Below are 13,054 nucleotides of genomic sequence, written 5' to 3' on the forward strand. Positions count from 1 at the left end.
TGTTTTTGATAGTTTCTTATTGTTTCTGTTTGTTTGGCGAGTTTGCAAAAGTTTATGAAAGGAAAGTCTGACGCGTACATAAGTAGCTCATTTGCATAGTGCAGCGCGTGTACTTTCAAGTCCAAGTCGGTGTTTTCAATTGTCAACAAATCTTCACAAAGATTTCCTTCGTTGTGTTTTGAGCTGAGGTGTTGCAACAATTTTCCCCAACGCCAAAAGGCTGCTAACATCATATGTGTTTCTTTAACATGGTGAAATTTTACACTGCGAAAATAAAATAGACAAGGAGTTTGCTAACTCAACCAACAAAATCGAAATCGTTATTCGAATTGATTAAAGAAAGTGTCACCGTAGCTTTGCTGATTATTTCTGCTGTATTCACATATTTTCAGCTAAGCTTGTAATATGTTCGTGTGAAAACTTACATCGAACTTTTGAAAAATAATACGACTTTTTTAATTTTCACAAACATGTTTCGACGGTACATTCGTCATCGTCAGTGTGACGGTTATGAAAGTTTACAGTGATTTAAAACGTGCCTGTTACAAATCATACGTTACATTGCGTTGCAAAACAATACGCTAGATAAATTTCGAAGTTAACGGAAATGAAAAGATGCGCGTGCGCGTGCAGCTATAGGGAAAGCGTCAAATTGATGTGTTTGACCTGTTGATTAAGGTCAGGCTTTTCCCACTTGATGTACATAGACTCCTTAAGCTTAACTTGGTACTTGGTAGGTACAGAGTCTAAGATCTTGAAGCAGTCTAAGTTACAAGAGGTACGGCACGACTCTGAAGCCTGCAAATGCTTATAAACGTGAGAAGATCTGTTCGATGACAAGTGCTCGCGTGCACGCGCGTGGAGAAATGTCGGCTTGTTTCGCCAACGTAACAAGCATTAGAGGTACAGCTTGCACAAGAAAATTTGTACACGATGCGCGTACGGAGCCTGTCAGGGAGAGGATCTTTCACGTTGAACAAGTTCTTAATTTTAAAGGTAGAATAAACAAATTTGATGTCGATGGGTTTGCAGAATCGATTGATTAGCTTGCGCACCCTTTGTCGTGCAACACCCGAAAAATGGCCGATGTAGGGGATCTTGAAATAGTGCTTGGGCAACTCCTGTTTCTCTACACCTGTTGAAGGTCGTGTGTCGTTCCCTACTACTGCTCTCGTGACATAACGGTGGAGTAACACGTCTAGTACATGATCGGGATAGAGATTTTTACGCAAAATAGTAAACAAATTCTGAATATCATTGTGAAAACCCAACCACGTGTTGTTGATCTTAAAGGTTCTGTCAACGAGCGTTTTAACCAGCCCCATTTTGTAGCAAAGGGGTGTAAAGCTTAAAAAATTGGTAAGCAAGCCCGTGAAGGTCTTTTTGCGGTATACGGTGGTGACAGGGGATTGTGGGGATTTGTTGTTTAATAGCACATCAAGAAAAGGAAGAATCTGGTTACTCTCCCTCTCCATAGTGAAATGAAGATTAGGATGTTGATTGTTAATGAAATTAAAGAAAAGGTCAACATCCCGTTCCGAGTTGAAAAGGCAAAAAGTGTCGTCCACATAACGACGGTAGAATAAAACCTGGGAATCCCTATACTGTTCCAACCAGATCTTCTCGTGGTGACCCATGAAAAGATTAGCAAGAACGGGGGCTAGGGGGGAACCCATGGCTACACCATCAACCTGATCGTAATATGTACCCTTGAAAATGAAATTGGTTTCAGCGGTGGCAAATAGGAAAAGTCTTTTCAGGTCAGAAGTGCTTAGTTTGATGCCAGGGTTGCCTTTGGTAATGTAGTCGACCGCCAGGTCTATACATTCACTCAAAGGAATGTTGATAAACAAACTTCAGTTTCTACATCAAACGAAACCATAAACTTCCCCTCCATGGACAAACCGTTAATTTCACGAACATGCAAAAGTGAGCGTGTCTGAAGCAACATATTCAGAGGGAATGTGCGGCTGGAGAAGATTACTAAAAAATTTGGCCAGGTTGTAATTGTATGTCCTAATGGAAGAGACAATCGGACGAAAAGGAGGTGTAGAGTTGCCCGCGGTTTGTGCATCTTGGGTAGACCGTATATCCTAGCAGGTTGTGACCCACTCGGATATATAGCGTCATATATCTCTTGATCTAAATGGCCATTTTTCTTTAAATCCCTGAGACAACGCTGTAATTTCCCTTCCCGATTTAGGGTGGGGTCATTGCTAAGGGGTTTAAACTTTGATGTATCATTGATTATTTTTAAAATACCTCTATCATACGCAGTTCTATCTAAAACTACTACGCCGTTTCCTTTGTCTGGTTGCAAAATTACAATGTCCTTGTTCTTTCGTAAGTTTTTTGAGAATTCCGTGCTTTTTGAGCTCAGTCGTTGTGGGACGATATGCGGACACGTAAGTGTGAGCCAGGTGAGACAGTTCCGTAACTAGTTTTCCAGTGTCCTTGCTGTCTTTGAGATTTCTGGTCATTCTTTGACTAATCAGTTCAAAGCACGTGAAGATGTCAGTCTTGTTAATCGATGGTGGACATATTGAGTGTGTCAGTCCAAATTTGAGCGCATCTAGCTGCTCTGCGGTGAGAACAAACGAAAACAGGTTTGTAAAAACTTCCCTTGAAGTGAAAGGCAGAACAGAATTCCTTGCGGGGTTTTTTAGCTTCTTCTCGTGAGTCTTGATGATCTGATTTGCCGCTTTAGCTACACTGTGGGCAACAGCCTTACATCGAACTCATATAATATCCCAATACTAGAAATGGCGCGCGCTTACGGTCTCCATCCCCGATTATGGCTCCTGTTAGCATAAGATTGCAAGCGTTGATTTAGTCATATACAAAATCGCACAGACTGAGTTATTAATTATTTGAAACTTGTAGCTTTGTCCTATATTTGTGCTCATCAGTTTTTCAACAATTGTCGACTAAAGGTAAGTGAAGCGTAAACATTGATTCACTGCTGTGCATGTGAAAACTACATAAATATTATCAGAGAGGAGGAGACGAAAAATATCAAGAAAGAGTTTACTTAGGCATGCAATGCCTATAAGCCAAGAAAAGGATTTTCAAAATTATGATACTTTTAGTGATATCAGGAGCCATATTTAGCCCATTGAGCCACCTTATTCCCCACCCCCACCCCCACTTCTTCGATCTTTTTCCTCGGTCATAACTATTCGCGCGGCCCGAATTGCTCTCGCCCCATTTTTTGCGCGGCTCGAATGCGAAAAGGCTCTTTCGCGCGGCCCGATTTTGTTCCGCTCGTACGCACCGGAGCGTCCAAGTTTTTTCAGTTTTAAATAATTCCTTTGCTTTCCTCAGAATTTTCAACGGATGAAGAGAGGTCATCATGAATTATTCCATACGGCCTGAGATGATACACAAAGTACTCCAACACATACATATATTTTGGTTTGATATAGTGGAATGTCACGGCATGATCAGAACAACACTCGGGTCCTTCTTTATATGGATTTTCATCCATTGACCAAAGCCAAAAATCTTTGGGAAGATATCCGGGAATTAGGTGATGTTCCGGGGGAAGCGGCATGAATGTTTCTCGTCCGCTGGGGTCCCTGGTGTAATCAGGTTTGACACCCATTGCATGCAGACATTTTCCAACTTCTACATCCTCCGCAGAGCCTTCCGGTTTACAAACTGAGGTATCCCCCAGTGCTTTCTGAAATCTCCGAACCGTTTCTCGACTGAACACATAACCAGCTCCTCCGCTGTTAAAAAACGGCTTGAAATGCCTCCCCAGGTAGTGAGGTTCTTCAGGGTTTAGTTTTGAGACCAGATGGCGAAGATTTTCAATGACCACAAAGGTATCATCGTCTGCTTTAATAAACCAGTCCGCGTCGTCAAGGTGGTGGTCATAAATGTAGTCCCAAGCTGCACGGGTTTTTGACCACAAGTTTTCACGACCTTCTTTAACGTTTAGTCCGATCGCATCTGGAAAGCTGGGGTCCGCTTGCGAACTCATAAACAAAAAGATATTGCAGCGTTTTCCCCAAGTTTCCTTCACCGGTTTGCCTTTGATGGGCAACGTTTTAGGACTTGTCATTACCCAGCATAAAATCCGTATTCTTTTCTGTTCCTCTTCAGCCTTTTTGTTCAGAAAAAGATGGTGGTGATGGTCTTTCATATCGGCATCAAAATCCACAGGTGACTCGACTATAAACTTGTTACTGTCCCTGTGAATAAGTTGACGCGTGATATCGTCGAATGTATAATTTTCTTCCGGAAATAAATGTTTGTGTATAGCTTTCTCTTCGTTGAAGCGATTTAACACCGTGACGATGACAATCCCAAAAGCAACTCCCAGGGAAAAGGCTGAAATCTTTTCTCTAGCATTATTAGGCATGTTTACTTCTTGTTTACACTGTGATCATCGCTCGATATTGTTACTCCGGCCCAGGCCCTCAGGGCCAGCCAAGTCGTCGCCACAATTCTGCATTCTTGCGCAATAGTGTGACGTAATCCCAGGGCGCTCTGCTGGCGAGCTTTTCCACGGACCTATCACGTGCTCAACGTGACAGGCCACGCTCGTGGAAAAACTTGTGGAAAAGTAGTGGCGGAAAAGATCGGTGGAATACTGTTTACTGGCGAGCGAACACTTTTGTAGAGGTAAGCTCAAGTGTTGTGTTTTCTTTGTTATGATTTTGAGTTGTGCTGTAGCTTTTCTCAAACACTGCAACATTCTAGCCCTCATATCGGCCGAATACAAATAAAAGTTGAATGCCAGTGAGATACCTTGAATGCCAAACTTATGAAAGTACACTGAATGCCTGCGCAAAAATCGATTGCACTAAAATGTACCACTCAGAACCTGAATGCCAGAATTCCTATGTAAACAAGTTAGAAGTGAATAATGACCGTAATTATTCTTGCTCAGAACTTGGCAAAGACAAGTCTATTTCAATAAAGGACTGTAGATCTCGATATGCTGAGTTTATTTATTATCATCGTGTTAAGGCTAGCTGCCATATAGTTCGATGTGATCGTGAACCAAGCAGAATTTCAGTGAAACGGCTTACTCGTGTTCTACAAAAAAGCAGGAAAATAAGGAGGTTAATTAAAAAACACATTATCAGGAATGTACCACGGTCATCTCGAATTCATCTTTATACTACATTTAGAAGTACTCGTTCAACTGTTGATTACAGTTATAACACCGTTCAATGCAGATCTTCTCATAAGGTTAAACTAAGAAAAAAGCGAGTTTTCTCCGTGGGAATGAAATCTCATCTTGCTGTAGCATAACGCAGAGGAAATCGTAAGACTGCTAACCTGAAGTTTAAGCTGAAAGGAAACGGTAGATTTCCAAATGCATCAAGTAAAGATATTTCAACAGAATCACGGGTTTATAAGAATTTGAATCACAGAGTCAACTATTGCCAATCAAGCCTTTGTACGGATATAGAAAAAAATCCAGGGCCAGTTTCAGTTGTTCCTTCTCAAACACTCCATGCATCATATTGTCAAGGTAATGTTGCAGTGTTTGGTCAAAATGCTGGACAGCAATGTGTAGCCATGTCTTTATGTAGTCTAATATATAACAACAAGAATTCAATTACTTCTGCAGAAGACTTGGTTGAAATTATGAACATTGGTAATGAACTGTATTCTAGTCTATCAAGAATATCCAGAAACTCTTTTTTGATGTTAACAGAGTTACCAACAATGATTACAGTGTTCGACACTAATTACAAGCTGCAGTATAGTGAAAGTTATACTTGCAGGCTACATGCAAACAGCAATTATTCAGTTGAAGACTTTCCTTACTCCATGCCCCTGGATAGGGCTTTGCACACTTTACTAGCAGAAACCTATAACTCATTCCTGTTGACAATAGAGAATACTACTGTAGCAATTTATCATACTTTAGATGGTACATTTAAAGTATTTGATTTCCATGCCAGAGATTCATTTGGTATGGCCCATCCTCAAGGAACATGTGTATTGTTGCATGCCCAGGGAATGAATAAATTAGTGGAATACTTTCAGACTTCATATACTGTTGATTATGATATATAGCAAGAACCATTTCAGTTCATTCCTCAATCCCAACATTTTATTAATTTTCAGGTCATTCAGCATCTCTTTAATTGGCAAACTCCCAAAATAAAGCCCACAGAGCAAGATGTCATCAACCTTCTCAATACAAAGTACATCTTACAACTGGATCTGGACAGAAAAGTAATTGAACATGCTACACCAGCTAAAGAAACACAAGGTGATTCCCAAGAACAAGAGTCACCATCAAAGAAAGTAAAAACACAGTAAAAGACTTGGAGTGACAAGACACTTAGTGGCCTCATAAACTCTTTATTGTTGTCTTAAGTGATACAACCTTCACAAAAATGACAAAATCACTTTGAAAAATTGTTGCAAAAACAAAGTACTACCGTGTTCTAGTTAATGTTTTACCATGTTTTAGTTCTTGCTGTGTCAGAAATTTAAAACTCTGATGGTGGAACCTTCACCAAAGCACTACCATGTTCTAGTTAATGTTTTGCCATGTTTTAGTTCTTGCTGTGTCAGAAATTTAAAACTCTGATGGTGGAACCTTCACCAAAGCACTACCATGTTCTAGTTAATGTTTTGCCATGTTTTAGTTCTTGCTGTGTCAGAAATTTAAAACTCTGATGGTGGAACCTTCACACAGTCACAAGATCACTTTGAAAAGTACCACCATGTTGTAGTTAATTTTTAGCATGCTTTAGATAATGTTGGACCACACATTATGACATTTACAATACTGGTCTTAATAATTGTTGTTCCAAATACACAGTCACAAAATCATTTTCAAACATTGCCAAAACACAGTACTACCATGTACTAGTTAGTGTTTTAATATTAATATTTTGGTAAATGCTTAACTACGTTTTATCATGTTTTAGTTAATGTTGTACAAGAGATTTAAAGTGGAAAATAAGCCCATTTTATTTCCACCATACAAGAACAATATTAGCCTTCCTAATATTATTCTTATTATACCGTTCTTAGTTTTCGTAGAATCTGTTTCGTTGTTGTTCCCGGACAATTTTACATAGTTTCCTGCCTTCTACTTATCACCATGTTAACTTATTTTCTATAAGGAAAATAAAACTGTTAGTTAATAATAAGAAAACATTTGTATTTTATTAGGGGAATGCAGGGAAAGAAACACTAACAATTATGCAGCTTTTGTAATTACCTTCACAACCTAAACCTAAAACAGAGTGGTTCATGGTTCGGTGCATGTGCACCCTCATTAGATTTATGGATTGAAAAACCCCTAGTCAGATGTACTTCAGTAATCACATATTATAATTAGTCCAAACCAAACATTTCCTTTACCATATTGAAAACTCAAAATGCAATTATACGTGTATCATAAAGCCAGCACTTTGCTCAGCTATCTGTACCACACCAGTTCATCACAGGTAAACCCCCGCCCCACCCACCCATTTATAATCCAGAACAGGAAGAGCCAAATATAAGAGCCCAACAAGAAAAAAAAAGGTTATCTTCCAATTCCAACCCAAATCCTAAAATAGCCCAACTGAATGCCCAACAGCCCATTGTTCATTCTAAAGCATACATACATATCATTTTGGCATAAATCAACCCCCCAACATCGATCTCAAACGCGAAACCTACATACCCCTAAAATGGCCGGAGTGTACGCCCAACAGGCGTCTTGTTCTACTAAGGCCGGGTACTAAGGTTGGTAACGCTACCTGACAAATAGGGGCGTCTGACATACTGGCGCCTGACATATTCCGGCGCTATATCAAAATACCAAAAGTTAAAATGATTACCTCTGCATGGTTAATGTGTCACACTATCAATAAATGGTTTAAAATGACAGCTTGGGACTTATCTACTTATAAAAAAAAAGTGTTAAAATGACAGCTTTGCACTTCTAGCGACTATTAGGGGAAGGAAAAGACTAATAATAAATTGGTTCGCTGAGTTGAGTTTCGAAGAATTGAGGTGTCGAGAAATCTAGACCACTGTAAGGAATGCTTTCTTTGTCAAAGTTTTCTAAGTTTCAATATGAGTAATTCGGACTATTTTTCAGGATTTCGTAATTCTTAAGAGATTGATAAATGGCTGAAGTCTCCTACATGTATTGCGACATCAAGTTCAGTAAACTTAAATTTGAAAGGGGCGATCTGTTTCTGAAATTGTCACAGAATTGTTACAAACAACTTACACCACGCGCGGATCTGGGCTTATGGTTTGGCGAGTTCATGAATGCTTCATGTTTTCAAAATTGATTAATCTATCGCGTAGTCTCTTTCGCAGCCGTTAATGCGAAGGAATCTACATCGTATCTATCACGGGAAAAATACAAAGGTCGACGTTTTCAATGTCACGCAATAAAAAAAAAAAATAAAACACCATACAGTACTAGTGAATAAAGTCAAGAAATAGATAAAGAAGGTCATTATTTTTCCTAGGGTTAGGTCTTTGCGTTGTCCCAAACTTAAGACATTCGTATAAATGTTTCGCAGAAATTTACGGAGCCTACAGTATGGAAAGGCCGTGTTGGATTACCTTCGTGGTCAACCAATATGGCGGCTGGAAATAGTGTAAACATCTGGATCTAGGCGACTGATTATCTGTATTGAACAAACGAGCATTTACAATTAAGCACTTTTCCTAATGCTCTAACTTCTAAAAGGCTAAAAAACTTTAGATAGGTATATAATTTTCTACAAACGCGATCGTAGCTCCGTGTCACGCTCCACTGCCAGCAAAATACGCTGGTTAAATTGTAAACAGATTTACCGTCTCTTATGTCTGGCTCTCAAGTTTTGTCTACGTAGACGTATTTAGAGAGGTAAGATTGAAGATATTAATAATTCCCATTTACGGCAAACAGCATATACTAATGTTTTGGCATTTCGCTTGTATACTTCACGCACCTGACATATACGGGAACATGACATAGGGGCATCTGCCATAAACTTGATAAAGGGGCATCTGACATAGTAGTGCGATACATTAACCATGCAGAAGTACTCATAAACTTTAAGTATTTTGATATAGCGCCCCTATATGTCAGACGCCCCTATTTGTCAGGTAGCGTTACCAACGCCATTCAAGATATTTTCGACTTGGCTTGTTATTCATTGACCAACTGGTCCTGTCACGCGATTACGATTGGTCCGCGAGGCGTGCAAATGTTGAAATTCAGTATGCGCAGAGTTAAGAAGCCACGAGAACAAGCAAGCATGGAGATTATTAAAAGAAACACTCGATAAAGCAGTCCACATAGAAAATTTCCAGATAGACTAGAGTCTCTTTACTATTTATTGCTTAAGAGGAGTATTAACAAAGAACTGCCCAAGAAGTGGAAGACGAGTAAAGAAGAGGGGCGAGGCAACAAGAGGTAGAGCAAAGTGAGGTGAGGAGGGACAAACTTCATGTTCATGGGACAAACAGACAAATTTTCACTGTACAGCTTGGGATTAAAGAGGTAAAATGACTGGCGATGCCCCTGAAGGATCCATCCAATAATATGGTTTACAACACTATAAGTTCAATACTTGAGGAACTTTCAATGTGTTGCTTCAAACAAAAGTTGAGCACACTTGAGAGACAGACCATACTATCCCATGATTTGCTTAACAATATTCACAATTTAGCAAAGGTTTACAAGCATACTTGCCTTTTTATTTCCCTTTAATCAAGAGTCATGTTTTAAGTTCAGGTTAAACCTCCAAATAATGAGCTCTTGAGTTCTTGTGACAAGCATTATGTAAATAGTTAAAAAAGCTATAAACTCTCACTTTAACCCTCGTAATCTGGACATCCTTTCAATGCATAGTTTGTGTGTCCTTATGAATGGTGTTCAATTGTAACTGCATAACTTGCAATAACGGTAATTTATTAACCAGAATAAGAAAAGCAGAAGTGCTCAAAAGTACTCCAAAAGTTGTCAAGCCATCATGGCATGTACATTCAGTTGTTTAGTTACTTAGAGACAAAATGCACTCTGGTATCAGGGACCAGAGTGTGCCATCTATTGAAACACCTCCCACTGACTGAATATCAGCTTACTGTTGTCAAAAAAATAGCCTTAAGGTAACAAGATATACCTATTGCAGTAGTGAACATGCCAACGTGCTGCAAAGTTTTTCAACAACATAAATAAATTACTAACAGTAAAACTGCAAAAACTTCTTGCTTGTTTTCTTCTATAATATTTTCAATATATCAGTCTGTGCCACTGCCACAGCAGCACCAATAAATTATCCTGTTTTCCTACATAATTATTACAAACACTGTTACAAATCAGTGTAAGTATAATATTAAATTATTATTATTTTAAGTTGTAATTATAATAATTATAATATTATATTTATTAATTATTTATAGGTTAAGAGGTGTGATTTTATCAGAAAGGACAATGTGACCCTGTATACACAATGATATCCACTATCTTTTCAAGAAAAAAGTCAATAGTTCAACTGTATATAATAATGTCATTATGACAGAACAATCTGGTGTAAGTCAGCAAGTGAAGAAAGCTCATAATTCCCTTTCTGTCACTCTCTAAAAAGTAAAATCAGATTCTAAAAGAAGCCTCAAGCTAAAACAGAACATTTTTTCCACACAAGCCATAATACACATCGTATCTTAAGGGGAAACTAAATTTCTAGTGTTTTGATATACTGTGTAACTGAAACAATAACTACAGTACCACTCGACAACAGTATATGTAAGTTACCACCTTTCATCTTGTTTCCACCGAGACAGAGTCTCGTCTCGTGAGAAACAGTGAAGCATATATTTTGGAGCAAATCATAAGCAGTTAGCTTACAAGAAAACTATTAAGTTCACGAGATGTATTTGTCACACTTTGTGAAGTTCTCTGTGGTGTAGCTTCAAGAGGACTAGCTTTACTAGACTCATTACTGTCATTACAAGCAAAAAACTTGAATGGAAGGAAAAAATGAATCCCAACACGTCCTAGTGAAAAATGGCATAACATTGCAGTTTCTCGCAGGTCGCTTTATGTTTTTTTGTTTTTGAAGTGTGTTGAATTTGCATGTTGTGCGAGACAGTTTTGGAATAGAAACTTGCTTTGGGAAGACTCATTACTATCATCACAAATGGAAAATACAAATGGAAACATTGCTGTAACAGTATTCCAGTCGACATGCAAATAGAATTACTTGTAGTACTCTTTCAAAGGACCTAGTCACTTGAAAATCTAAAGCATAAGTTACTGTTTCCTTGGAGATTTGTACAGTTATTTTCCCCTCGGTCATTGTACTTTGAGGTATGTCTTACAAACTAACTACAGTTAGTAGGTCTTTCATTGCTAACTTACCACCCTCTCCCCCGTCCCACCCAGCAAAAACCAGTGATGGCAACTTCATTAATAAGGGAGCTTGAATAACCACAGACATTTTTGAGCCATGGAAGGCAACCAGATGTCATGTTATTGATTTTCATCAAGTACCTGAAGTTCTTATGTATCAATCAAAATAATACAGACATAGGTTGATCGATGATTGGGACAAAGGTTGCCCTCTGTGGTCCAAAAGTATCTGTGGTTAGCAAGCCAGCTATCTCGTCAGTCTATCTTGTCCCATGTTGTTCACTATGTTTGTTTTCTCCAGAATTTTCAACAGAAGAGTGATCATCGTGAACCATTCCATAAGGCCTAAGATGATACACCAAATACTCTAACACATACATGTTATTTGGGTTGATATAATGGAATGTCACGGCATGATCAGAACAGCACTCGGGTCCATCTTTATAAGGATTTTTGTCATATGACCAAAGCCAGAAATCCTTGGGAAGATATCCGGGAATAAGATGATGTTCCGGGGGAAGCGGCATGAATGTTTCCCTTCCGCTGGAATCCCTGGTGTAATCAGGTTTGACGCCCATTGCATGCAGACATTTTCCAACTTCTACATCCTCCGCAAAACTTTCTGTTTTGCAGAGAGTAGTATCCCCCAGTGCTTTCTTAAATCTTCGAACTGATTCTCGACTGAACACATAGCCTGCCCCTCCGCTGTTGTACCCCCCAAAAGGCTTGAAATGCCTCCCCAGGTAGTGAGGTTCTTCAGGGTTTAGCTTTGAGACCAGATGGCGAAGATTTTCAATGACCACAAAGGTATCATCGTCTGCTTTAATAAACCAGTCCGCGTCGTCAAGGTGGTGATCGTAAATGTAATCCCAAGCTGCACGGGTTTTTGACCACAAGTTTTCACGACCTTCTTTAACATCAAGTCCAATCGCAGGAAAGCTTGGGTCCGCTTGAGAGCTCATGAACAAAAGAAGGGTGCACCGTTTTCCCCAAGTTTCCTTCACCGGTTTGCCTTTGATGGGCAACGTTTTAGGACTTGTCATTACCCAGCATAAAATCCGTATTCTTTTCTGTTCCTCTTCAGCCTCTTTGTTCAAAGAAAGATGGTGGTGATGGTCTTTCATATCGGCATCAAAATCTACAGGTGACTCGACTTTAAACTTATTACTGTCCCTGTGAATAAGTTTACGCGTGATATCGTCCAAGGCAGCGTCATGGTTCTCTTCCGGAACGAAAAATTTGTGAATAGTTTCCTCCTGATTGAAGTGGTTTAGCACAGTGACGATCAAAACTCCAAAGGAGACTCCCAGGGCAAATGCAAGAATAGTGCCTCTAGCTGTCGCCATTTTCGAATTCTCACTTCATTGTCCTTGCAATGGTCACGCAACCTCGATTTGGTGCATGTACCAATCTATCAGATCGGACAAAAGAAGAGTGTTTTTTCTCGTGGACATTTTATTTCTATAGTATTGATAAATTTTTGTTTGGCCACAAGCTATGCACCTGTTTTGTCGTTAGGTATCACCTTTTTGGACTCTGTATAGTGATTACAATGCAACGTACATTTCGAAGAAGCAACCGTACTGATTGAACACGTCAGCTTTAACTAAATGTCATGTCACGCCTGACCATGAGTTCTTGATCAACACACCTGGAACGTCAAGTTTGAGTGTGCTTCATTGTATTTCGACACTTAAGATGCGCTTAAATACAGTCAACTGTCGTGAA

General features: G+C 39.2%; 2 protein-coding genes and 1 long non-coding RNA gene across 3 annotated transcripts; all 3 read right to left on the reverse strand.

The window, feature by feature from the left end:
• Window positions 1-764: 764 nt before the first annotated feature.
• On the reverse strand, window positions 765-1,676 carry LOC145466297 (uncharacterized). The gene has a single exon (XM_081450001.1). It carries the CDS (start codon window positions 1,674-1,676, stop codon window positions 765-767), a length of 912 nt encoding a protein of 303 aa, XP_081306127.1.
• A 1,610-nt stretch (window positions 1,677-3,286) lies between these two features.
• Window positions 3,287-12,673, reverse strand: LOC145466298 (uncharacterized). Its single transcript, XM_081450002.1, has 2 exons — window positions 11,590-12,673; window positions 3,287-4,384 (listed from the first exon to the last, which is right to left on the reverse strand). The coding sequence occupies exons 1-2, from the start codon at window positions 12,670-12,672 to the stop codon at window positions 3,299-3,301; spliced, it is 2,169 nt and encodes a 722-aa protein (XP_081306128.1). The 5' UTR covers window position 12,673; the 3' UTR covers window positions 3,287-3,298.
• On the reverse strand, window positions 6,886-11,585 carry LOC145465833 (uncharacterized). The gene is made up of 3 exons (XR_014041714.1): window positions 8,922-11,585; window positions 8,551-8,615; window positions 6,886-7,775 (listed from the first exon to the last, which is right to left on the reverse strand). It is a non-coding gene; the product is annotated as an uncharacterized LOC145465833 (long non-coding RNA).
• Window positions 12,674-13,054: the final 381 nt, after the last annotated feature.

This window comes from Orbicella franksi, chromosome 13, assembly GCF_964199315.1.
Source record: "Orbicella franksi chromosome 13, jaOrbFran1.1, whole genome shotgun sequence".
Lineage (NCBI taxonomy): Eukaryota > Metazoa > Cnidaria > Anthozoa > Scleractinia > Merulinidae > Orbicella > Orbicella franksi.

Bases quoted from the DNA above. Each gene is read 5' to 3' on its own strand.
- LOC145466297 (XM_081450001.1), bottom strand. From the start codon at position 1,676: ATGGGTTCCCCCCTAGCCCCCGTTCTTGCTAATCTTTTCATGGGTCAC.
- LOC145466298 (XM_081450002.1), bottom strand. From the start codon at position 12,672: ATGGCGACAGCTAGAGGCACTATTCTTGCATTTGCCCTGGGAGTCTCC. The intron at 4,385-11,589 runs TAGACTGACGAG...CGATGATCACAG, and splicing joins GTGAACAACATGGGACAAGA to TGTAAACAAGAAGTAAACAT.